The sequence below is a fragment of the Triplophysa rosa genome, linkage group LG1 (assembly GCF_024868665.1).
Source record: "Triplophysa rosa linkage group LG1, Trosa_1v2, whole genome shotgun sequence".
Classification (NCBI taxonomy): Eukaryota; Metazoa; Chordata; class Actinopteri; order Cypriniformes; family Nemacheilidae; genus Triplophysa; species Triplophysa rosa.
In genome coordinates, this window is record NC_079890.1 from 36,334,111 (window position 1) to 36,360,979 (window position 26,869).

The window sequence follows — 26,869 nt, forward strand, 5'->3', positions numbered from 1 at the left end:
AATACTTCCTCGTTGTACCAAGTTAAAAACTCACTGGCGTGCGTCCACAGATCCCGTCTGGCCAAAAGGATGTCCAGTTCGAAAGAAAGGAAACCATTCACCCTCCCGATTTCATTCATGTAACGGACAGATACGTCTTTAACAGTTACATCAGCAGCAAATCCCGGGCGTTTCCTTCGGTTATTAACCAGACAAGACCGAGTCCAGAGCTGCATCTTCTCTCTGAGCCAAAGCATTCTGTTGCTTGTAAACTCGAAAATACCACTCCCTGTCCCATAATGCTTCTGTATACAAGAAAACCTGAAACAAATGAAACTATTGAGGACGGGAGACACAGCTACGGGGACCGAGACGTCAATGATGGTGTTCATTTTCAGAGAAAATCTCCTTCAAGCAGGTGAACCGTTCAGAAGTGCAACACAATTTTGTGGGATGAAAAACAACCAACAAGTTTGAGCCTTAAGTTAATATAGCAACACAAAAGCATTCTTTCGATATTTACAAATCTAACGTTGTTCAAGTGATACTGTATCGCTCTATCATCCTTCATCCTTGCCAACATCCTTCATTTTTTCGAATCTATCTGGGAACAACCGGGTTGATGACAGAACGGAGTACAAAACCCTAGCAAAAAACTTGGATAAGAACGCACCGTTTTGGAAATGCATTTGTTTTGGAGCATTTCAAATTGGAAGGAATCTCTCTTGGATGCTAGGGGTTTATTCCCTTTGTCATATCAGCTCTGGGAAAGTTTCTCGAGGGCTGCGTTTTTGCATGCAACATGGAAAACTGACAACAAATACGGCTACATACATTCTCTATCGTATCTCCTGTCAATCATTCTTTTGAGAAAAGGTACAATCTCGTACAGCCTAGGGTTTAAAGAAAGAAAAGCCAACAAACACCGAGCGAGTGTTTTTCCTCCAAATGCCTTGCACGAGCCAATTATGTGTCAAAAGTACTTTTGATGTCAGCTTGTTGCCCTTGGAAAAGACACGAATGCCATAAAGCCTTTGAAGACGCTGTGGTGCCTCCATGACCCACACACATCCAGTCTTTAAGTGAGGGCTTTGGTCCGATAGGGAAGGATTTGCAAAGCTTTGCCTTAATGAGGGGAGTGCAAGAACTTACGTGAGGTCAACAAGGCCTACGGGGAATCGCTAAGAGAACATTATTATTTCAACAACGCTACGCACCGCATGCAGATGCGCTCAGTAGTCCCTGGCCTGCTGATAGCAAAGCAGTGCGGCTTCTCTTCACTGACTCTGTGTGGGGATCGAAGGATGAATAGAAAGCGACGAAAGGAGCGAGTCGGCTCGCTTGAGCAATGTAACACACAGGGGGAAGCAACCGTGTGGGAGATTGGTTTTAAAGTGGCTTGTGGGAGAATTAGCACGGCTGCACTGAAAGAAAGAGAGAGAGAACATTCAAAGCACCACAATATTCGCACTTCTCGTACATGTATTAGAATTGATAAATGCCACCACATTCACAGACGGGAAACAACAACAGACCTCCAATTTTGGAGCCTCAGCCAAAAGACATAAGGTTGTAGATGAGAGTGTCATCCATCTGCTAATCCATCACAGCCCTTTACAACTGACGCAGGATCAGTAACCACAGCCCAGCCTTATTCATTTCCAGAAAGATAAACAAATCTGATCTGGATTGGGATGTTTAGGACATTAAATACCAGCACTCTGTCACAGGTTGTTTCCGTCTCTTACAGCAGCAGGTGTGGAGTCACCACGACAACAGTCCCAGATAGAGCAGACCCGGTGTCGTCCGGTTGTCTGGGAGTACATATCATCTTTTAACGAGACTGACAGACACGATTTGGCCTTCAAACGCACCGCAATCTAAATCTTCCCCTGCCGCGGTATTTAGCAAGCGCTTAGTAGTGGTGCATGTTCATCATCAAATGCTCTCTGACTTAATCCAGAGCAAAACCCGAGAGCAAAGCAATATCAGAACTTGGATGTTCATGTTTCAGAGCATAGAGTTGAGCATGAAAATGTACAAAAATGAAAAAGCAACTGTGCATTAAGAATAATATGTGCATTAAAGTAAAGTAACTATGTAGTAAAACCATAGTGACCGCAATTTTACCATGGTGTCACTGTGATCCACTATGGTAATACAGTAATCAATCTGCCAAAAAGTGGTTACTTCACTTTTATTATAATAAAACCATAGTTGATTTTACTAACTAACGGGAATGTGCAATACTATATATTGTGTGTGTGTATGTATGTATGTGTATGTATATATATATATATAGTATTGTTCATTCCCATTAGTTAGTAAAATACTATTGTATACTAATATATTGTATATTTTAGAAATTAACTATAGTAAAGTAGTCATTTTAAACCTTACTATAGAAAATGAATGTATACTGTAGTAAATAGTATTTAAAACAGTTTGTCAGTTCAGTATTCAATAGTACTAAATACAAGTAAAGTACACGTAAATAATACACAAAATGCATTAAATCTAGGCTATAATATTCTGCATAATACATTACAGTATACTTCATTGTACTACAGTTTACTAAATACTAAGGTATACTACTAGTATATTTAAGAAAAAACATTCGGAAAGAAATGCAAAGGCTCTTATAAACTGTAAATGTTGATAAATCTTGAGTTTTACATTGATCATAACAAAATAACCGCGTAAACCTGCATAAATATTACATTACATCTGATGCATTGCGATTGCTTAAAAGTTCACTTCCACGTTATACCGGTGTCATTCACAAAAGCACTTTTGCACATGTTTTAAGACAGTTGTGTGTCATGTGCTCCTACCTTAAACCAACACAAGCAGTGTATGAGAATCAACAGCGCAGTTCTCTTCATCTTTCCTTTAATTCTTCGCGGTCTGCAAAGAACGGAGCCAAACAGCCTCTGGAAGCGTCTAGCTCTCTCTGCTGACTTTGGCAAAAAAGCTTCCGATAAAGACGTGCCCCATCATATTTGCCTCCAAATGTTTGTGCCCGAGGAACACGCTGTCGCTAAATTTATGTTTGCATACAAGGCGCGCGTCAGCGAGGGTCTCTCCTCCTTTAAACTCTTAAAGAAACAGCCCGCGGAGCTTTACGCGCGCCACCGTTACGCATCCCCGTGCGCGAAGTTCGTAAACGGCTCCTCCCTTTATTTTACTTTATTGCCCTTAGGTGTCATTGTGGAATAGATGGAAAACGTCTGAAACGCACGAGTTGCGCAAGTACGGCCAAACTGTTAACCTGCGAACACTCCCACATCTCTCCACACTTATCATGGGATGGCTGGGAGAGGTAGACATTCTTCCCCCTGAGACCTTTCAAATCAACAATTTCCCTTCAATCACTTTTGCAGTTATTTAGGGTAGAGCATGCAATGGCACATTCCAGAGCAGAGTTTTTTTGCCAAGGTATGTTTGTGCGTGCAAAACAGTGTGAAATCTCATGGAACGCAACACTTGAATTTGTTTATTTGTTACGTTTCTTCATGCCAATTCAGCATCAAAGGCCATTCCAGCTAGGCAAGGGAAGAATCAATAAATAAATGACCAAAACAAACAAGTCAACAAGGGTGAAAACTAAGGATACAATTAATCCAAATGCATAAAGTTAAAATCTATGTCAAATTTACACTCATTCACCTGACACCCATGACCTTGGGAAAACATACACTTTAAAAGTTTCTGAATGAAATCGAACAATGCCTTATGCTATTGAAAGCAGTGCACCACCCCCAAAAATGGATGGTTTTACCCTCAAGCCTTACACAGAATATAAAGATTAGTATAGCATGACTGGTCGAAACGTCACCTGGCCCTCTCGGAGTAAAAACGGGGCCGTGCGTGATGCTCACTGACAGCAGAACAATGCCATAGGTATGCCAGGTATGAAGCACCTGAATTGCTGGCTGACATGCAGCCCTCGGTTCTGCTTAATCTCCGTTACCACAACAAACAAAGGAATTTAGCTTTTTCTTCGCTTTCGCACACCATATTTACCGGCAGAGGCTTAAAAAAGCAAAGCTACATCTGGCAAAGCACAGTTGACCGCAAAATGCATGAAAAGGTGTATTTGGGCAAGAGAAGCAAATTAAGGAAGTATTTTATTGATTATACACCACAGTGTCCGTGATACATGACAGGAGCACCATTCACAGTAATGTTGAAAAAACAGATATGCCCTTAGCTGTGAATGCCTTGCATTCATGGTGAGCAATGATGCATAACCAAGCATGCACATTATAAATGGTGTTTGCCATTGACAGACTCACGTCACAGGGACCTTCGACAAGACTTTGCAGGTCGTTTAAGGGAATGATCTGTAGATATTTGTTGGTGTGAATGAAGAGCGTTGCTAAAACATACCGCTGTTTACATTTTTTAGACCTAACACAGAATGCTTCTAGTGGGTGAAGTGTACTCTTTAAAGTGTTAATAATTATGAATAAGGGGTCACAATATGCTGGTATTATCAATAACCGTGATACCAAAAGCCATGGTATCGTGATGAAGGTCCAGTGTATGAAATTCAGTGGCATCTAGTGGTGAGGTTACGAATTGCCACCAACTGCTCACTCCATTGCTTCACCCTCCCGTTGGAAGCACTATGGTAGCTGACACAGACTAAGATGTTGTCACGTTTTGACTTCCTTGCCGAGGGAGATAACATATTTACACTCTTTGTAGAGCAGTTTGTCCATTTAGGGCTACTGTAGAAACAACATGGTGAATTCCATGCAAGGGGACCTGTGGTGTATGTAGATAGAAATAGCTCATTCTAAGGTATTAAAAAACATAACGCCTCATTATGTAAGGTCTTTATACACTTCTGAACACATAGTTATGTATTGCACTTTTGTCAATAGATCCCCCCAAAATTACAGATTGGACCTTTAATACATGATAATTTCTTAAATATTTCAGCACCTGTTTAAAATTTTGCCTTAAGAGCAAAACATTCCCTCTCTGCCTGCCAATACTTGTATTTTGAGCGTGATTCTTTGACCAGAATAAGAAAAAAACACACCAAATAGCAAATACCTCATACGCATTATTTATTTATGAAGAAACATTTATATATTATATATTGTGAATTTTTTTGGCCACAACAATTGTGCAGTGAAAATCTGACATACATATTATGATGTAAATCAATCAAATTATTATTAACAATATTAAGAAAAAATATCATATCAAGAAAAAGTGATTTACCTCATCATCATTTTGCATTATTATTTAACCGGAAAAAAACAAACCCTGATTCACACTCGCATACTAACCAAAGTGCACTGCAATCCTTGAGTACAGTTTTCTATATAGTGTTATTCTAAGTATACCTATACTTCACACATAGGGCCCGTACTAAAAGTAGCACACATTATATACACGGCCACACGTGTACAGTGATGTACAGCAGATGCTTATATACACAAACACGTACTTCAACTCCATTCTTTAATGCCTTGTCATGGCAAGATTATTAACCTCCCTTGTGGCTCCTCTCATCTGCTTTAGCCCACTGGGGAATGTGGCAACTCTACGGGGGGTTTGAGAGGTCTTTAGAGAATCTAAAGTCGAAATGAAAGGAAGGCTCCTGGCCCTGGTGTCCAAGGAATGCCTGGCTTGTGGTGAGAAGGTAACCTGTCCATCTGTCAGTGGGTGTCCATTTCAGTGTCGCCATGAATTCTGCCTCTCTGCCGTCTGACCACATGGCGCAATGCTCAATGCCACAGCCCCCTGCATTACAAATAACAGCCCAGCCTAGTCTGCAAAACACTGAGGTCATCGGGGTTCACACTATACCCCATGAGATGGCTTGGGGTGGACATTAAACTTTAATACTGATTAATGACTAGCTTGCAGTATCTTGAGTGTTAAAGAGAAATCAGTGACTGGTCCCGGATCAGCATCCAGTGCAGCACGGCCGCCCTTTAGTTGAGTCGGGAGGAAGTGAAACAGATGGTTCCATTGAGCGATGTTGCTTGGAGCCACATATGTCATAGGTCAGTTTTGGTGTGACCGGTGTCACTGAAAATGGCAGCGTACTTCCTTGTCTTAGAGAGGTTCAAGGTGTTTCCCGAACTGTTTGAGTTGCAAGATTTGCTTCTTAAGAAGTTACCATAAGTGACAGCTAAATGTTGAACCCTTACAAAAATGCCATTTCTCCGTTTATTCACATTTAACAACATTGAACCCCATTGACTTGCATTGTATGGACACAAAACCACTGAGACATTTCTCCAAATATTTTCGTTTGCGTAACACAGAAAAATCATATACAAAAGTTTTAAACAACATTACGGTGAATTAATAATGACATTCGCTATTCCCTACATTAGTTCACTAATATAGTCTACTTTAAGGAGCAGGTGAAAACGAGTGAGTAAATTTGGACACTCAGTGCACCGGAAGCGCTGCAGGCACCATCATCTGCCGAGACGTGGGAATTCATTCAGCGCGAGCCTCACGATAGATGGCTAGCAGCTAGCCATGCATGTACATCGGTTGTACCCTCATTATTATGATGCATCATGGGATTGAATGAGCGCACACAATAATGTCCACTATGAATTGGGACACCACTAAAAATGGATGTCCCCTCGAATAGTGCACTGTGTTAGTGTATAGGGGGCTATTTCGGACACAGCCAGAATATTTTTTTGGGTGAACTATGACTCCAAAGCAACCAGAACTAGCCTACTGTCGTCATTTACCTTAATGACTTTTTTTGTATGTATTGTCCATACAATAGAAGTGAATGAGTGCCAGTGCTGTTCGGCAACCAACTTTCTTCAAAATATCTTCTTTTGTGTTCTGCGGTAGAAAGAAAGTCCTACAGGTTTGAAATGTCAAGAGGGTGAGTAAATCATGACAGAATTTTTATTTTTGGGTGAACTATCACTTTAAGCGGCTTGTATTGCCAAAAGTGGATAAGAATGAAGTAAAAAAATGAATGAGACACGACAAGTTGCTGGCTTTGTGTAACACTTTATAAATTCTTTTGCATTGCTAGACATGGCCATATCCTGTCGCCGACTCAACGGTAAGTCTTGTTAAAAATGAATCTCCTGATGCTTTGTGGCTATGAGTCACTGGCTGTATTAACAACACTAATATGAATAATCTGAGCATCTGAATAAAAAAACTGTATCAAGCGATTCACAGGAATTTGGTTGATTCAGTAAAACATCTCCAGGGGATTAAAAAAGTCTATTGTTATGACAATGCTCTGATGCTGATAACTGCTGGAAGTGAAACGGATCAGTGTCCTGGTGGCAGAAGCTCACTGGGCTCAGAGAAATAGAGCAGAAAAGAACAGTAGCTCAGTTCCAGCTCTCTCTTTCTCTCTCTCTTCTACTGGGAGCTAGATATAAATCATGTCTTTCAGCGTCCGGTTTGAACAGTCTTTCCCTCAAGCTCTCTATCTGTCTCATTCTCTCCCACACTGTAAAAAACAACTAGTAGGAATTAAATAATTTTTAGGGGTTTATTTGCAAAAGTTTGGCAGCCAGTTTTTTTTGTAAATTTTGACTTACAATTTTTTGTAAGGTTTTTTTCACACAGTTTCTTTAAGTAAGTTTAACCTCACATTTTGTGTAAGGTTTTTGCACACAGTTTTTTAGTAAACTTTACTTAAAAACACAAAACAAAACGTTAATCCTACTAATTGTTTTTTACAGTACATGCAGCACACTGAGTGATATAAAAGAGGATTTTTTCTTAAAATAACAAACATATAAATAACATATATAACATACAAACAATAACCTATTTTTCCTTAATAAATTACTGCCATAATTATTAGGGCTGTGTATTGGCAAGTGCGTCCCGATACGATACATATCACGATAGATGGGTCACGATACAATATATTGCTATGTATTTCCATACGATACACATTTGCGATATATTGCGATACTTTAAATAGAAAATGTAAAAAGTAGAGCTAGAAATACAACATGCCGTGCATTATTTGACTTGTACATTTTCAAGTGTCAGTCAATTCAACTTCAAGAAACTTTTATTTTTACTTCTTATTTTTTTCAGATTTTTATGTTTAAATCTAACTTTAGTCTTTATTATGCCAACTAAAACACTTTAAAATCACCATCATAAATGAAACTTCCCTCGCATTACCTGCCTTCAGTTGCTCTGTAGAGAGAATGGTAATGAAAAGATTTGTGTGAAATATTCAGGAAATAGCCCACAGGGCTAGCCAATGAGCCTTGAATGAGTCCTGCAATGGCCAGTTGGGTCCGGTGTAAGCCAGAGACACAGCGGAGGTAAATCCTAAAGAAAAAGCCTTGGGAGAGCTGGGGCTTACTTGCCTACAGTAGTTGTTTTTGGCAAGCACCCATCTAAAAGCTAAACATCCAAAACAAAGAGATTGTCTGTCCTGGTGCCCAAATAACTCGGCTGCTTAAAAAAACACATTCAAGTGTTTGTGTACATACATACAGTACACAGGCATACTGCCATTCATTCTCTCACAGGCCGCGATATATAGTGCTGTAACAACATGCACATTTCTAAAATGATTTTACAACAGTTCTGCCACAGAACCCGTTTAAGCTGCTGTTCCGAGTTCAGACTTTTAGCTGTAGATCATTCTTCATTATATCATAATTACCAGACCTTGTCAGCAACAGTCTCAAAATACAGCTATAAATAACTTAACGCTTCCCAGCACAAACACTTGCCATGCTGATCTCAATATGGCTTGGAAAACAGTTTGTTGACCATCAGCAGGCTTGTCTGTGCTTTGGGTCAAAGGGATTTGAGAAAACTGATCTCAAAACATCCTGCAAGTGCAAAAGCACTTCAATATCAAAACACCAGAGAAGTTTTAATAAATGACCGGAAATCCTAATTTAATCCTGGCCCAGCCTCTTACAGTACATTCACAGACACAGTAAACTGGATACAGTCACTTGCTTAAATTGGGTTACATTATTAACTCTGTTAAGCAGATATAAAACAACCAGACATGTGAACCCGGGCCCACCCCCGAAAAGCACGTGGGGTGGACCACCTGCCTAACAAAACTCTACAGACCAAAGCCCAAAACACACATCATACAGAAATTTTGTAATGGCTTGAGTGGTAAAACGGGTTAAGTCTAGTAAATCTACCAATTTGTTTCTGGTTTAAAATAACTCGTGCATACACAAAACACAAAATCACTGAAATCAGCTTCTGGGGTACGTATGTGTTTACAATTCCAACAAATTTACAGTCAGCTACGTCACTTTTTTTTTTCTCAAATTCTCATTGACACGCCCCCATCTCAGAATTTAAGAAATCCGACTTTGTGGTGGCATTCATACACGTAAATACAACGATTCCAACATGACATGGCCTCACCTTATGATTGTAAACATTGTAAAGTAAAGTGTTATCCCAATTGTTTTAATCCAAAACTACAAAACACGCGTGCAGGTAGTTCAAGTTCACGCTGCGCAGACTGATCGACGTTTGTCAAAGTACCGCGAGAGCGTTTCAACAGCAGAGCTCTTGAATCGCTCTCGCGTTACTTTGATTTCATATGCCGATCGGTCTGCGCAGCGCCGCGTGCGTGAATATGAACACACCTAAGAACCCTCCCCGCGGTTGTACGTCAGCGCTCAAAACAAAAATCTACAAAACCGGTATCTGTGGATTAAGGTCGCTATTGACCAAAGATAAATACTTGGAGGTCAGACTACAATTTGCTGGGGATTTTAGCCTGAAATTTAGGACGCCGACCATCCTCTTCAAGTTCAAAGACTTTGTACTGTGAGTGACGCTGGATTTATGGACCACCACTTGACTCGTTTCTGTAGTTACAAAGTAGATTTATCTTAATTTACACGGGGCTGTATTTGTATGCTTATTCACCTGAATGTCAAGCTTTGTTTATCACACGAGTTCATGTTTTTGCGACGTGTTTCCGATTGGATAAGTGCTGGCTGGTCCGTTGTTTACTGTCAGAGGTTACTTACTCCCTACGTTCCAATCAGCATACTATCCGTCCTAATAGTATTCGAAAGTAGAATTAGTATCGTAGTATGTTGAAAATAGTATTCCAAAGATTCCCGGATGGTCTACTACTGCCGGTAGAAATTCGAAGTGCAGATGCAGAATGATGCACGGCACGTTCTAATAGCTGATATTACCCACAACTCACCACGAGTAGGCGGAGTTTAGTGACGCTCCACTGCGTTAATAAATAATATAACTGATGTCACTACATTAACAAATGTAAGTATACAGTAAACATTACATACTAAATAATTAATGAATTTTAGCTGTAGACCTTAATGGAAAGATTTTGTATTTTGATGTGTGTGACAGTTATTGGCCACAATGTTGTCTAGCAACAACGGCCACTTCAGCTTCCTGTTAGTATGTCCCAGGCTGCGTCCGAAATCGCATACTGTGACAGTACGTACTGAATTTGAATAAGTACCTACCCATCGGCCGTCAAAACAGTACGTTCTATATAGTATGAGTGGGAGTAGTATGAATACATTTGGGTCATACTGCGTCCGCCATGTTTTATGGTCATGTGACCCGTATGCTCTTTTTCCTATGACGTATTAACAACAACCTACACGTGAGAGTTGATAAAAACATAATTTACTCACGAGAAATTCATTTATTGGCACTTACATTAAAAACGGACATCCTCCTTAAAGTTTACCGCTATATTTATTTGATTTACTTTTGAAATTTGACCGTTGCTCAGCTCCCGTGGCATCATGGGATAGAGAAGTGTCCATCCGATCCACACTCACGAATCTCGGCGGAAGTAGTAGACCATCCGGGTATTTCTCGCCTACTGTTTTTTGCATACTGAGGTTTCAGACATACTATTCATGACTCATACTCATTTTCGCCTACCCTATAGTATGGAAGTAGGCGATTTGGGACGCAGCCCCAGTGTGTGCGATCTCTTTTGCCATGCACTCAAAAATACCTACTATTCCAACACAAAAACAGTTCCTGCTATTAGGGCATAGTAGAAGTAGGCGAATTGGAACGCAGGGACTGTAATTTTGTCGATATAGCGACTCAGCCATCCGGATGTTGCTTACCTGCTGATAAAGATAGGCATCAGTGAATTTTGGCACAGGTCTGGTAGAGTGAACGTTAGGAGCTGTTCTCACAAATGTTAATTAGTTCGTGCGTAGTGCTGCCTTTGACGTGAGGCGCATTGACCTCTGAATTGTAGGTCAGCGGCGCCGCCATATTGGACCAGGCAAGTTTGACCAAGTGAATTGGAGATTCTAGATAGTAACGTTTACATTTCCCAACTAATTTTAGTACAATGGAATGCAATGTCTCATAGTATATTGCATTATTTGTTAATATATAAAGAGACATAAAAGGAATATAAAACTGATGCTTAGCATAGGCTGACTTTGATGGTAAGATATGGCCATGCGTCTGCAAACACACAGTAGAACCTTTCTTTTGTCCAAACAAATATTGTGATGCATGGATGATCAAAAGAAACTTTATTTTTAGCTTTCATAATATAACTGCATGTACCATCAAGTGACAGTGGCTTAAATAATAATTGGGTTAAATGAGACACCAGTTTTGTATGATTCCTTGCCAAAATGCTGACAACTTATTCAAATGGCAGATTCTGTTAACATTCTACTCAAATAAACAGGGTCATCTATCATTCATGTGTCAATAACTTGTTTTACAGCTGTAAAACTGGCAGCCCAGTGCTCATCGTTCTCAGTTTTCACAGCTGTCTGTTGTTACCCATCAAAGTGTGCTGGCACAAGACCTGAAAGATCCTGTTCTTTACCTCCAAAGAAAATATAGTGTTTCATGATATTATCTATATGATGTCTTTCATGTCTGTCTATTCCTGCATACCACACAGACGCCTGGTGCTTAGATTGTCTGCTGCCCTGTGTAAATGGGTAGAGATTGAAATGTGAATATGAGGTATAGAAGTGTTCTTTTACTGCCATGGGCTTGTGTTGAAAAAAAACACATTAACATTAGAAAGAATGAGAATTCGTGTAAAAACATACACTCCTGAAAAGGCGCTACAAAAAAAGTAATGCCAATAGAACCATTAACTCAAAGGTTCTTATAAGAACAATTTCTTTCTTACATTTTTATACATGACCTTTTGTGAAACAGAAACGTTCTACAGATGTTAAAAAAATGTATGGCACCATTTAGCCAAAAATGGTTCTTCTTTGATATTGTCAAACACATTGTGTGTGTTGCCATGATTTATTGATCACACCACATTTTTCAATTTACACAGGACTAAGACACATGTTAACTGGTAAGAAAAATCACCACAAAATGATTTAGTCCTAAAATGGATGAATTCAATGACAGGTGCGCACTAGAGAAAGTATTTGTGGTGAATGACGCAACCTAGTGGTCAATTTCAGTAACTGCAGTCAAAATATAGTGTGGCAAACAAAATGACATTTATGCTTTTGGCAGACGCTTTTATCCAAAGTGACTTGCATTGCATTATACTACACATTTGTTTCTGGATATGTGCTATCCCTGGGATCAAACCCATGACTTTGGCGTTGCTAGCATCATGCTCTACCACTGAGCCACAGGAAATTCTGGAATGTACTTTATAAACAGAACACTAGCCTTACCTCTTTGTATACTGAAGCTTCTTTGTATTTAGTACATCATGAAGATATGATGTTTCAAGTAATCAAAATGACCCAAATCAGTAATGTGTGTGTGTTGTACTAGGGACGTTGCTCAGATTAATAGAATTTAAAATCAGCATTTATTTTTTTGGTTCTTTGCTCTCATAGGTCAGGTAATGGAGATAATGAATAAACCCACTCGCGTAAAGGAGAATGGTTTAGTTGTTCCTGTAATCCAATAGAATCTCTCTCTCTCTCTCTCTCTCTCTCTCTCTCTCTCTCCATCTCTCTCTCTCTCTCTCTCTCTCCATCTCTCTCTCTCTCTCTCTCTCTCTCTCTCTCTCTCTCTCTCTCTCTGTAATAAACTAGACATTTGCCATACCAATTCCAAACACTAGATTGTGCTGTTGGTCTTTTCATGAAATGGCCAGGCACAAAAAAATTGTTCACTTTCCAGCGACTTTTAAAGATATGATCTTTAATATGATATGGTCTTTTTTTTACAGTTTTTGTAAATCTTTTAGTTAATCACATTGTTATGGGAAAATCACCACCACCACTGTCAGAACATCATACTGAGAACTATGGTGATGGCTCGGCTCGGTGGCTTCTGTAAATTTAGGTATTATTGAAATAGATATTTTAGACTTTGATCCTAAAGTCTCACAAATCTTCACTTGCTTTATCCATTCTTTTGTAACTGAGCGTATATTCTAACTGTTGGGGGCAGATTCTGATGTAACTCTCTTCAAGCGCAGTAGTGTTGTTAACCACCAAATGCGCCGCAAACTTGGGGGCCCCCTAGTGGCTACAAGCGGTAAAATCATTTGACGCTTGATTGAGACACTCTGATATACGCAATGAAGCACACGTATTAAATTGGTTCTCAAAATGAAAGAAATCTAAAGAAAATAAATCTAATACTAATTTTACGAATATAGCAAAACAATGCTATGAAAAGAAGCATGAAAAGTCTTACTTTCTTTTACTGTAGCTAAAAGCATTCTGTATTATTCTGAATAAAACAAAGGACACTTTTTCATCCCAAAACCAAGAAGGTTTCTTCTTATAACAAACTGTAGAGAATTTTGTGCTGTTATGTGGCTCAACGTAAATTAAATCCCTTTTATATTTGTATGTATATATGTCTCATTAATTCCATGTACTCAATACTGCTGTGTAATTCAAACAAAAATGTTAGGCAAAGGTGTGGGGGGCATCAGGTCTTGACTTTGCTTAGGGCCCCCAGCTCAGGCATCTCACCAGGAGGTCCAACTACAGTATGAATGCTGAGCCATGCCAACAAAATGAGATTGCTGTAAAAGGTCAACCTCCAAAGAGAGACAGACAAGATTCACTTTAAGGTTAATATCCCAAAATGTATTAAGAAAAGAATGAAAATGTTGACCTTTAGACACAATCAGCTACTATTATACAGTACTTTGCATTTGCCAGATTAAGGGCAATTCTCCTATTTACATTTACAAGATACAGATCCCTGCTAATAAACAATGCATTGTAACAGTTTCCAATACAAATACTCTTATAAACCATCAGCTTCACCATTAAACCCACTACAATTCCTTTATATGGCGTGTTTTGTCTTATTCCATAGAATTGAATGGTCTTCTGTTGGCTCCCATGATCCACCAGATAACATTACCAGTTCCATTCAAGCCAAATCAATTCCTGTATAAATCCATGTCTGTGATGTTCTTAATTGTTTTTAGCAGGGATATCAGGAACAGACGTACAGCTTTTTAAGCAAGATGCATTAAAACAATGCGAACAGTTGCGTGTTTATTTCAGTGCGTTAGGATGTTGCTGTTGTGCTCGTGCGCAATTCTCACTATGCTTCATTGACAAATCCCATTAATGCATGATTCATACTCCCTTACTCATGCGCAATATTGAAATGATGCAGCTGGTGATTGAGAGTTGGGACAGACGGAGTCAGTGAAGTCTGATGGAGTCTGTGTTCATTTGGAGGCGTGTTTTTGAACGGATTGTGTGGAATGCGCAAAGCATTTGCCGCTCGTCTGCGGTTTAACATCACTTGCCACAAAATCTGTCAGGGGTGCGTCGTACGGCTCCACAGACTGGGCTGCAGCGCGTGCATGGGTTTCTTTTCCAGTAGTGCAACAAGTTTGCAGAGGGCTACTGAAATCAGTCACAGCTCACACTGTCTCCCAGTGAACGAGCGCGCACCGGTCGGGGATCTCAGAAGCGCGCTCCACTGTTACCAACGTCGCCGTACAGTCTTTCAGATATAAATCGAAACTAAATAGTGACAGAATATTTTTTATTCTCCTCCCGTCGCTACTGGTGACTGCACTTTGTAGTACAGGGTCGAGAAGGAGTCATGAGGGGTCTAGAGGCAAATAAGGAGTCCCGGAGCGCGGTGAAAATGGAGAGCGACCCCGGTGCTGGAAAGCGGCGGCACTGTCTTAAAGCTGCCGTGGATGTGATACCGTTTGTCTTTTCTGTCGTGTCCTTTGCCTTTTGCTTTTTACTGAGTGTTCAGACCAGTGATATTAAGGACAGAGTTGTGGATTTAGAAAGTGGAAGTGGTGCGCGCCTCCTAAGTCCGTTTAATGGACTCACCATGGATCAGTTTAATGCAATGGTACAGGAGAAAGTGGACACGCTACTGTCACAGGTGAGCGATCCTAAACTCTTTAAGATACGCATCCATAGCCTCAACTCGGAAAGGTGAACAGTACAGCGTTATTTACCCCAGAGATGTCAAATCTGTCCGAACACCTGTCCGATTTCTTTGGCCAATGCACCTGCGCACATTTGGCACACGATGTTCACACGTTTCTTTTATTTGTTTATTTCTACAGCGCTCTTATGAACACTTGGCTAGAGTAAGGACTGTCCGGGAAACCTCACCAGACTGCAACTGCCCACCAGGTAACGTCTCCAATTGTGAAATGTTTTTAGGTCTGGACAGGGCAATTGGATGTTATTGTATTGTATGGCAGAGCGCTACAACATATTGACGTCCCTAAATTTTGATCGAAGTAAAAGTGCGCGTCGCCGTTGCAAGTGTCCTTGTCATCGATGTGGAGCGCGCACCTTTTAAAACGCGCACCAGGGCTCTACTGTTTACTGTTGCCCAGTAATAATGATGCATAATTCATTTTTGTCTGATTGTAAAAAAGCACCTAAGCTTCATGTAAGAAGGCTTTCTGAGGTGCACTATGAATGACTTGGACAGCTGAATATAAGCGGCATTTGGAGGCTGTGCATGAAAGCACACACGGTTTAGTGAGGATTGGATACCGCTGTGCCTGTTATTTGACCGCATATGTTAAATAGTGAATAGTGCACATCAGTCTGCATACATCTGTGACATTTGCAAATGAACATTGATGATGGATAACTACCTGTATGATAATTGAATAGAAATGTGACCCCAGTGAGTTTTGGAAAGTATGGATAACTTTAGGAACTTATTCTTATCTAAATGAGTTGCAGAAGTGTTTCCTTTTACAAAGTTAACAATCAGGCATCTTAAAATCTTGAACTCTGAAAATACTTCATTCAACCAGCAGATGGAAACACAAATGCTTGCAGTTAAGTTTTAGCATTGAAGTAATACAAAGTCCAGGCGGCAACCCTAAGGACAGGACATAGAGAGTTACCGTAGCGGAACAAATGAAGTGCACTCAAAATACATGAAGTGCTTGCAGTATTTCTGCAAATGACACACTTTTTATGACTAGTTTGACTGCATCAGCAAAGCACGGCTAAATCGATTTGGTCAAACTTGCCTTTCAAAATTTCACATTTGAATTAGTATCTCAAGCCAAATCTTGGTGTTAATTTAATCTCCCCTCCTATAGGAATCAATTAAAGCGAATCATTAGTACTGGAAACATGGCAACATTACGAACGCGATCAATAGTCCATTATACATTTGCCTAACCTTTTGAGAGGAAATTTGGAGGGTTGTCAGATTCTGCTGAAAGGCGTTACTGTAAGTATACACCCTAATGAGTTGCAGCCTCTTTTTCTCAAGCGCCGTCATATGTGCTTCTTTTATTTTCACCCTCTGGCTGTCTGGTGTGCTAAAATAAAACAAGCAAAACATTTCACACCAAGCGATGCGCATCAGCACAACGCCCGTCCCCATGGACCTCCCCTACAATCTGGCTGTCGAGTAGGGTTCTCTGCTAAAGCCCGGCCTACTGTGGGGCACTCGCTGTGATGTTAACACAATCATGCTCAAAACAGATGCCGCTGCACTTTTGAATAACATGAAAGAGATCAAAAAAAGCGTAGCCTGTGGCTGATTCTTTGTCAGCGTCTTTTCATAATAGTTGATTGACTCAGTCAGTTCCACCAGCAGCAAGAGATGGAGAAGAATGAAATACAGACAGAGAGTGAAAGTGCCTCTTTTACACTCAGTAACACAGCGTGGATGTCACCGACTGTATTATCACCCCCAGCGTCCGCAGGGAGCGTGATGGTTGCCAGCTCGAGCATGCTTCGATGAAGGGTGTTTCTCCAAACTGCCTTAATCGTTTCAGCATTGGCGGCACTTTCTGCTTCTCTGTTTGTCCTTTTTTTCCATGTTCTCTTCCCTGAAATCTGCATTCCTCATGGGGGCCTGTTGTTTAATAGGACGTTTAATAGAAACGAGCAGTCGGCCAGGATCTCTCTTTCTCTCTCTCCATCTCTTTCTCGTCCTTTCCGTAACGCTTCAAAACCTTGGCAGTCGTTTGCAGGCCTGATATGTGGGAAAAACAAAATGCAGAATTCGAATGAAGTGCACATGAAATTTCCCACAGCTAGTGTTTTTATTTATTTATCTATCTACGAAGAGTGCCAGGCCTTGCGTCTCTGACATCTCTGTTCTTTTTTCGAGACGCTGTTTTTTACTTGGCCTGACAATTACATTTAGTTCTGCTTCCATTTTCCGCAGCAGGAATGGTTCGAAATGCTATTCGAAATTCTGAATTCTGTCAAGCGGCAACAAAAGATTATTCACTCACAATTTCCTCTGCAGGAATTGGCTTGCGGACTCGTGTCTCAGATTTCTCCATTTTGGATCTACAGTCTGTCAATATTCCCAGTTTTCTGTTACCAAATCGTTCAGAATGATTAGACTGGCAGTTTATGAAAAGTATGTGGGTTTGGGCTTCCCCTGTGGGGTTGGCTGTGTTATTACCACACGTTAGGTGAAGCAACGCAGATGCCCTGGAAAGACAGCTGCCAATCGGCATGTGACAGCCACAGCACCACGTGCGTTTTTGAGAGCTTGAGAGATGTGGGGTGGGAGTGATAGACCCCAATCCACGCTACTGTCTGGCTCTCTGGATAAAATTCTAGAAAATTTGAGCAAGAAAGGTGACAAGAAAAAATAGAAAGATAGCATGACAGTAGAGACCAGCATGAAGATAGATGCCTCGCAGGCAGCCATTAAAATTTCAGTGATTGAGCGCAGCAGTGAAGAACGTGACTGTTAATACAAAAGAGAATAGAGAACCGCCTCCGATGCGCTGTTTTGCGGTTCTTGGCTGCTTTCTTTGGACAACAAACTGGAATCTTTTAGGAAGAGACGTTGAGGCCACAACAGACACTGCTGTAAGACACATGCCGCGGTAACTTCTCCAGATCAGATCACAGCAGCAACATTGAAAGGTTTCTGTCTTGACTTGTGGTTGAATTTCAGAGATTTCCTAATATTTCATTTAAATGTCATGGAAGAGAGTGTGAGTCGGGCAGTGATGCAGAAAAGAAATCCTGGTAGTTTTAGAGGTTGAATTAAGGCCTTGGTAATGGCCTTAGTAATTTGCTTTACAATGTCTTATCCAAGTGAACTGAAAAAATTAATTGTGTTGCACTTTTCACAGAATTATGACAATTAATTCAAATGTTTTTTGTATAAAATATATGTTTAAGCGTGACTTATGCTGCGTTCACACAGCGATTTGCGCGAGTAAATTGCATACAAAGTCAATGCAAAGACGCGAATAGATGCAAACTCGTCCGGTTAGGCGAATGGCGTGAATCGGGCGGCTTGAATGCGCGTCAACCGTGTCTTCCGCGCAAGACGAAAAATTTCAACTCGAGCGAGAAATTCGAGCTTATTGACACCTACTGTTTGACACGTGAAGACGTTCCCCATGTTTTTTAGGCACTAAAATAACAAAACTACTCCCATTGAGCAAACAAAGAGCGAGGATGTGATGTCTATGTGATATGCAGTAAGGTCCCGCCTTCTAGTGACAAGAGCCAATCAATAATTGTTAAAGACTAACAATTTTTTTAGATGGACTGTACAAAATGCTATGAGGACATTGCAAACCTTTTCACACGTAGTTGCTAAAGCAGCCTAAAAAGTGTTTTTATTAGCACAATAGTTCACCCCAAAATAAAAATTCTGTCATCATTTACTCGCTCTCTTGTCATTTTAGACCTGTATTAATGTCTTTTTTCTGCAGAACAGAAAAGAAGATATTTTGAAGAATGTTTGTAACCGAACAACGGCGGTACCAATTCACTTCTATATGGACACAAAACCAATGCAGGGTTAATGGGTACCGCCGTATCTTTAAAATATTTTCTTTTGTGTTCTGCAGAAGATAAAAAGCCATACAGGTTTGAAATAACATGAAGCTGAGTAAATGATGACTGAATTTTCATTTTTGAAACTATTCCTTTAAGAAACAAACATGGTACAGCTAATGTCAGGTTTAATTGTTGGTTTATAACAATGAAGATGAATGTAACTAACGCAGAGATGGGAAAATTCCCAACTTTAAATAAATGCACTAGTAAGAAAAACAGGGACTGGTAAGATACATTTCATCGTTAATATGCGATAACTCCCTATAATTCATATTATGAATTATAAGGAGTTATGCGGTGGCTTCAGTGTAATGATGTCATGAGCAATCCAGTCATTTATGTAGATCAGTGGTAACAACGTGGTTTTTTTTATCGTTACCTTAGCCAGCAATTTCAGAGATTTTCAAGTTCAAGTTTATTTTTAATTTGTGTGTGTGTGTGTGTATACACGGACAGTATATCTAATATTCACAATAAGAAATTTACAGTAATTAGAAAAACGGTACACAGATGTGACGGAGTGTGGAGACTGTTCTTAAAGGGACTTAAGTATAATGTAAGGTTATGTTAAGTAAGTTTAACTAATGTTGTAAGGTTTTAACATGCTACTCATCATTGAAATCAGTTGAAAGTTGAGCCTCCCATGTTCCATGATGGTTGCAATACTGTTGTGAGGTGACTCTCTCAGTTTTGGGTCACAGCCATTAACGGAGAATAGAGAAGTGTAGTTACTCTCTTTCATTTTGGTCTATAAGACACAGATTTCTGAGACAGAAATCAGCACCTGTCGTGTGTTCTCCTGAGACAGTTTTGTTCATTTGTAAAAGTCATTACAGTTGTACTTGTGTCTGTATACTTGTGTGTTTGTGTGTCGTTCATATGAATCAGTGGGATTCTCACCCACAGTCAGTGTTATTCATCTCAAAGACCCCTCTGTCTTCCAGTGGACATGTATCCACCTCTTACTCTACTTGGCTCAGTGTCCCATCAAAAGGGGCTTCCCCTGACCTGGTCATTTCTACAATTGGTCATCTGTCCTGGTTTAGGCACTGTATGGGAGGTGGGTAAGGGGTACAAGGTCTTACCAAGGAGGGGCCTGTAACCTCAGGGTCACATCTGTGGGTTCTAGACACTGAGGCACTATGATCTGATCTATGATTGTAATACAGAGTCTTTTGATATGCTGCGAGATCCTAATTTTAGTGTGAACCACTAAACGCTGGATGACTCATGTATGTCAGTGAGACATCGTGGTTTGAAAGCTCTTTAGTTGGGCTGTCACAATATCAGATTTTTACTACTCGATTATCAGAGCCAAAAGATCGCCATAATGATATTATTGCAGAGTGCTATCAGTTCATCTTTACTGTTGTTTATTTTGTATTTTCTTTTTTGACCAATGATCTCAAAATGGAAGTGGAAAGAGAGTTGGTAACCAATGTGGCTCATTAGGCAAAATGTTAAATGGGTGCAATACCAATACCATGTTGAAGTGTTAACCAGATACTGGCACCAAATTATTTACAATATTATCAAATGTGTAGTCTTACCCTAATATCAATAACTTTTTTTACTCTTCTTTTTTTTATTATTTAACTTTTCTTAAACTACATTTCTTTGAAATTCATAGTGAGCGGTTTAATGATTAAAGTCCTAAGAGGGTCCCATTACTAGAATGAGCTTTGGGCATCCCATCATATAAAAAATTATATCGTTCATACTTAATAGGGTTGGCAGAAAAATCGCTGCAGATAAAACAAAATGTCCTTGTAGAAATGTAGAAAAAAGAATTGTAGTGTTTGTTCTTAATATGAATGACAAGAAAATATACAATATACCAGTGTTGACAATAACTGTGATATTTAAAAACATGTTTATCAATGTTGTGTTAAGTCTACACATATGATAATATTGTAAATAATTCATCACCCGTTAAAATAGGGGTGGGAATCTTTTGGTACCTCACGATTCGATTCGTATCGATTCTTGGGGTCACGATTCGAATCACGATAAGGATTCTTTCTCAAAATTAGATGTGATATATGTTTAGCCCCTTAACTGGCGCTGTCCCGTATCCGGGACAGCTGATTTACTTAAAGATTTTGCATGTGAATTCTTATCTTATTGTGTCAAACATAATATTGATCTTTAGAAAACATATTTCATCACCGTTTTATAGAATAATGTGTGTAGGAAGAGTAATTGTTTCTTTTGTGAAAGAGTGGGCTTAAAAATGTTTATGTCCTTTCCCTTCTCACTGTATAGTTTCATACAAATTTATTGTTTTTATTTTGTTTCTGTGCTTGTGTATTTTTTCATTGTGTCTGTTAATTGGAAAAGTAAAAAAAAGCATCTCAATGTCTGTTGTGGTCAAATTTCAGATTGGTGATACTTGAGACTTTGACTTATGAAATTTTGGGGCTGATCCGTAATTATTTTGAATGTATTTTATTATAAAAGAAAAACAAAGCTTTCATACTTTTTTATTACAATAACATAGCAAAATCACATACATTTTTTTGTGATTTCTTTTTTTAGCAATAATCTGCAAATTTTCTTCTTTCAAAAAAGAATTCATGAGTTACAGCCATTTTAGGGCCAACAGTGGGTTTTCACGTGTAGGCTCAAAAAGGGCTGCGCCAGTGAAGAGGTTAGATTTGATTCCATTTTGCTGGAATGATGGCATTCGATGTGATTCTTTACGTTTAGTGTTCTCAAATTACTTCACCTTCGCTTTACAAAGCTTGCATATTGCATACGTCTTGTCAAGCTCCTTCTTACCATAGAGTTGATCAAATCTGAAGTATTTCCAAAAACTTGCCCTCGCTAAAAATGGGACGGGATGTATTTCTTTTAGCCCCGCCATCGCTGTTGCTGAGCTTAAGGTGTGCGGTCTCTCGACTGTCCGGGTGCCGCACCGCTCTCGCAAAAAAGTTTCGCCTTTGGCCAGTGTGCTTCTTAAAGTCCGAGTAAAGAGACATTGAAATATGTGTTCTGAGTTTGTCACACAACAGAAAAGTGTGTTATTAACCACCCAGCCAAATTTGAATGGAGAAAAAACATCCAAGTAAATAAAATAAGTTATCAAAATCTTGGAAAAACAAGAAGGACTCTCTGCTCTCAAACGCTGGGGCGTGTCCTCTTTTGGCGTTGAAGCCACGCCCACTCGAATCGCTCAACCTGAGTCCCCAGCCCAGCAGTGTATATGTGAATTATGTGAATACATTTTATGGGAGGATTTGAATTCAAACACGTGCGATATTCATCAATATGTAATTCACAAGCAGGTTAAAAGGTATTTTGCGTGCTGTCCAGGGAGAGGGCTCCGAGCCCGGCAGTTTCTTGCAAACTCATAGTACTCTCCCCATGTCCGGGGAGAAGGCTCCGGGCCGGTATTATCCCGAACCCAGAGCGCGTTGTGGTTACAAATAGCAGCCGGCAATGTTCAAAGATAGCATTTGTGCACGGACGCAGCTTAGAGAGACAGGCTTCATAGGCAGCATAATGGAAGTCTATTTGAATTATAAACAGAGTGCGTCTTTGCTATAACCAATCACATATTTAAAAACTACAATAGTAATTTCTCGCTAGAAATGCAATCAAAAGTTATTGAAAGTGAAACGCACATTTGTACAAAACTATCCCAGCGTTCCATTTCGAAGGGCTCATCCCTATGCCTTAAGCCCTTCGAATGGTTTACCCTCCGGAGTGAGAGCTTTGAAGGGTTAAAGGGTGTAGGAGATCAAACAACTGTTTCTTGAAGTGCCCTTCTGCGTCATCATCCCGCGCCCATAAGGAGGCGGCTTCACCACGCAAAGAATCTTCGCAAAGAATCATGGGAGCCCGAAGTGACCATCAGTTGTACCCTTCGAAATCCTTCATTCTGAAGGGCCCTTTGAAGTGGCCAGTTATGAGCACTTTGGTTTGGAACGACCCTTCAGTATGGCGGCCATGATTGTTTTCACTCCGAAGGGCCCTTCGGAAGGCGATATATCCCAGTTGGAACGCAGGGTATGCTCCAGCGTGCATTTCGGCTGCCATATTTTTTTTCGAGCTTGAGCCTTCTCAACCAATCACGTTCCTTGCATGTTGTTATGGAATGTTATGTTGTCATTGGTTAGCTGTGAAAAGGTGCTTGACAGGACGTTTTTTCAGAAAAGTTGAACTTTTTCAACCTCAAAAGATGCTCTGAGCTGCAGAAAAAGACGCTAGTGCTGGCGTTTTAAAAAAGCGATCATGACTGTTTTTGAAAACACGGTTTACTCCATAGGATTATAATTTAAAACAGACGTTAGCAGCTTCAAAAAAAGAAGTCAAGTGTGAACACATTCAGCTTTGTAGTGGTTCTCTCTTGAGCTAATAATGTAGATGCTGGGATTGCTGATAGCGAACCAGCCGGGTGGATTATCTGCTCGTGCTCGTCTCGAAATTTTTTAATTAAACATCATTCACTGAAGCACGTCGCGATAACGCGCAGTGATCCTCCTTCCGTTCGCCTCTGCTCAACCATTTGCTTGTTATTTGAGATTTGTTTAGTTGGGCAGAGTGAGAGCCTGAAAGCGAAATGCTTACAACTCTGAGCTCGTGATTGAGCAGACACCTGATGCTAGGCGCTCTAGTGTCAGGGGAGGGGCCATGGATTCTCGGACAATCCATTGCGTCATCGATCCCCCGTTTTAGCCCCGCCCAAAAAATGCTGAACAGAGAATCGGTGAAAAACTGTTTAACGGTTTAACTCCACAATTCAGTACTACATACTTCTGAGTCTTTGTAATGTGTTTCAGCAATACATTTCTAACATCTATAATGTGTTTAGAAACAATTCTCAGAATTCTCTTTACCCGGACTTTAAACTTAATTGTATTGTCTGTAACGTATAATCAGACCTTCAGAATGTGCTTCTGATTGATGTTCTACATTATAGACGGATGGTATAAAGAAATGTACTCTAACTCTACAAGGAATTTCTGTAATGCACAATTTTACGTCATTATACTTTGCAGAGCATGAACATGCCAAAAAGAAGTCATCTGAATGTTATAATTGAAATGCTTTGGAACCTCGAGCCGGGCCTGGATTTCCCATTTAAAATGTATAGTCCATTCAAAACTTCTCATGTGAATACAAACTGGCCACAACTGCTCCAAACACAAACGATTCGACCAAAACCAACACGACTGTCTCACTTGATGGATGCCATCACAGTGAGAGACCTGTTTTGATACCTTAGGCCGGCACACAGAAATGCTTCAGAGAAGGTTTGCGTCAGGGCTGACTTCAAGTTCGGTGTCCCGTGACAACGCAGGCTTGGGTGGTGACAGGTGAACCGTGGCATGTAACATCTCGGAAACAAGGTGAAGAAATAATTGAATTTAAGAGCGTGAAGTCAAAACAAAGCACTGCCTGATGTTATTTCACCATCTTCTGAGAGGCTGATCACATATTTCGTTTTTAAGTTAAATCTCCTGCACCATTGACATAACAGTAATGTTAGGCTGGATTTTAGATCTGTGGTTATTTAGGGTCAGTTTTACAGTAGCCTGAATTTAAGACGCAATTTTTAATTCTTGGTTTATTTTTACAAGTGATGTCGTTTTTCTGGAACGAACACAGAATAATGTTTTGAACTCTTTCCCCATCATAGTTTTTTTAAGTTCCTAATCAACACCAGCATTTTTGATCTTACTCTCTAAAAAATGTTGGGTTATTTCAAGCTTTGGTTAAAAATGGACAAACCCAAACGTTGGGATATAAATTACCCTACGCTGTGTTGTTTTAACCCATTGTTGGGTTAAATATAAACATTTTCTGGGTTATTTTAACCCAACAGTTGGGTTTGTTTATATTTGACTCGACGATGGGTTGAAATAACCCAACATTTTTTAGTGTACAAAATTTATGGGCCCCAGGATTTTTAGTTGAGTATGAGTATGCAAAAGAAAGAACAGAGCCATGAACAAACAACAACATAAAGATATTTTAGTTTTATTTATTTTATTTTCATCAACACTTGAATGTAACCAAGTCTTATTTAAAAAAGCCAAACAAAAAAAATTCAAACCAAGATTTTGTCCAGATCGGAATCAAAACACATCGATTAAGTATTTGCTTGTTTTTGGATCTGTAAATGCTGTACTCTTTTAGCATTTGAAAACTTGTAAAACAGTGAAAACATTGAAAGCTGGGAAGTTGTGTCATAAATGACGCAACAAAGTGTCAATGGTGGGGAAAAGTTTAAATCTGATTTTTTTATATTGTATTCGATAAAAGCCAAAACTATAATTGTTGGTTATCAATTATTATTATTTCAAATGGATTATAGCGTTTGTAATGTATAGATTCAAAGCTCTTTTCTGGCACTTTATACACCACCCGCTTTATTTAAATGTTTTTTGAATGTGAAATTGATTAGTCTTCATACAAATATGTAATTGGTCCATTAAAGCGCGGCACGAATGATTGCCGAGGCTCCTCAACCCAAAACCTTCCGCCATTTCATTACATAAAACTGCCTTCAGAACTGTAAAAAATTGTGGATTCCCAACGACCCAAATTTCCTCAGAGTGCTTGAGTTGAGAGCATCAAATCATAGCCGCTTCCTGTCCTCCTGGCTACACACCATTAAAGATGAGACGTTCTCTAAGCCTGTTGGCCATGCATCTTCCCCACCTCACCCTTCGCTTCCGTACAGCTTGAAAAAGACAGGGCTATGCCTGGATGATATGAGCCAAAGGTCTTAGGCCTTTGAGCAGTAACAAATGTAATGTCATTCTGAGTCAAAGAATTAATCTCCAGAATCCTTAGGGTGAACACGCGAACACGTTTCCATACCCATACAAGCTTTTTCTTCCTCCGTTCCATCATTTCTCTTTCCTGTGAGGAAATCTCCAACACACGCAAATGCGCACGCCTTCCAAATGCACTTACTGACCAACTGAGTTTTGGCACGGATTGTTTGAAGTGGTCTGACATGCTTCTAATCCCTTGGAAGATGGATTGGTTTTATAGTCCGTTATAGGAAAGTTTTCTTTATAAACACAAGGATTCATTCATAAGGTGCAAGGAGATGTCAGTCGGGCTTGTAAGAATGAAAGTTCCCTAAAAAAGTGATAAGCAACGCTTTAACCAAATTGACTGGGTATTTTTCAATGCTAGGGTATTCACATTACCCACTGAAAGCTTTCTTGTGTTTCCGAGTTATTCTGTGGATGGTTCAAAATATAGGAAAATATTTTGATTTTGCTTACATTTGTATGATGTTACATTTGCACGATTAATGTTTTCTCAAAGGTATGCATAGGACAGTTCACCCAAAAATAAAAGTTGGCGTTATTTATTTATTCACTTGTTGAACTCAAAAGAAGATATTTTGAGAAATGCTTCAAAAGAAGAAAGAACTATGTGAACTATCACATTCAGAAGGATTAAAATTGAGGTTTTCCACAAAATATTTTTTTCATTATTTTTATTTTTACTTTTTATTTTATTTTATTTTTATTTTTTATCATTATTATTTCAGAGTTTTGATTAAATTTAAAGTGTTGACCCAAAAATGAAAATTCTGTCATAATTTTCCACCCTCATGTCATTCCAAACCTGTATGACTGTTGAATCTCGTAAACGGAGGCCAAAGTGATATGTTTACATGT

General features: G+C 39.6%; 2 protein-coding genes across 3 annotated transcripts in view; one reads left to right on the top strand and one right to left on the bottom strand.

Annotated features, from left to right (window-relative positions):
• LOC130556586 (ADAMTS-like protein 1) overlaps positions 1-3,066 on the bottom strand; it is a 139,455-nt gene extending 136,389 nt beyond the window's left edge. For both annotated transcript variants that reach the window (XM_057337740.1, XM_057337731.1), the window contains exon 1: positions 2,814-3,066. In XM_057337740.1, coding sequence (XP_057193723.1) covers positions 2,814-2,864 — 51 coding nt within the window. In that variant the 5' untranslated portion in view covers positions 2,865-3,066. The remainder of the gene's footprint in view (positions 1-2,813) is intronic.
• An 11,536-nt stretch (positions 3,067-14,602) lies between these two features.
• Positions 14,603-26,869, top strand: part of LOC130558123 (collagen alpha-1(XXV) chain) — a 164,029-nt gene continuing 151,762 nt past the window's right edge. The window contains exons 1-2 of the mRNA XM_057340375.1: positions 14,603-15,297; positions 15,485-15,554. Of these exons, the coding sequence (XP_057196358.1) occupies positions 15,001-15,297; positions 15,485-15,554 (367 nt within the window). The 5' untranslated portion in view covers positions 14,603-15,000. The remainder of the gene's footprint in view (positions 15,298-15,484; positions 15,555-26,869) is intronic.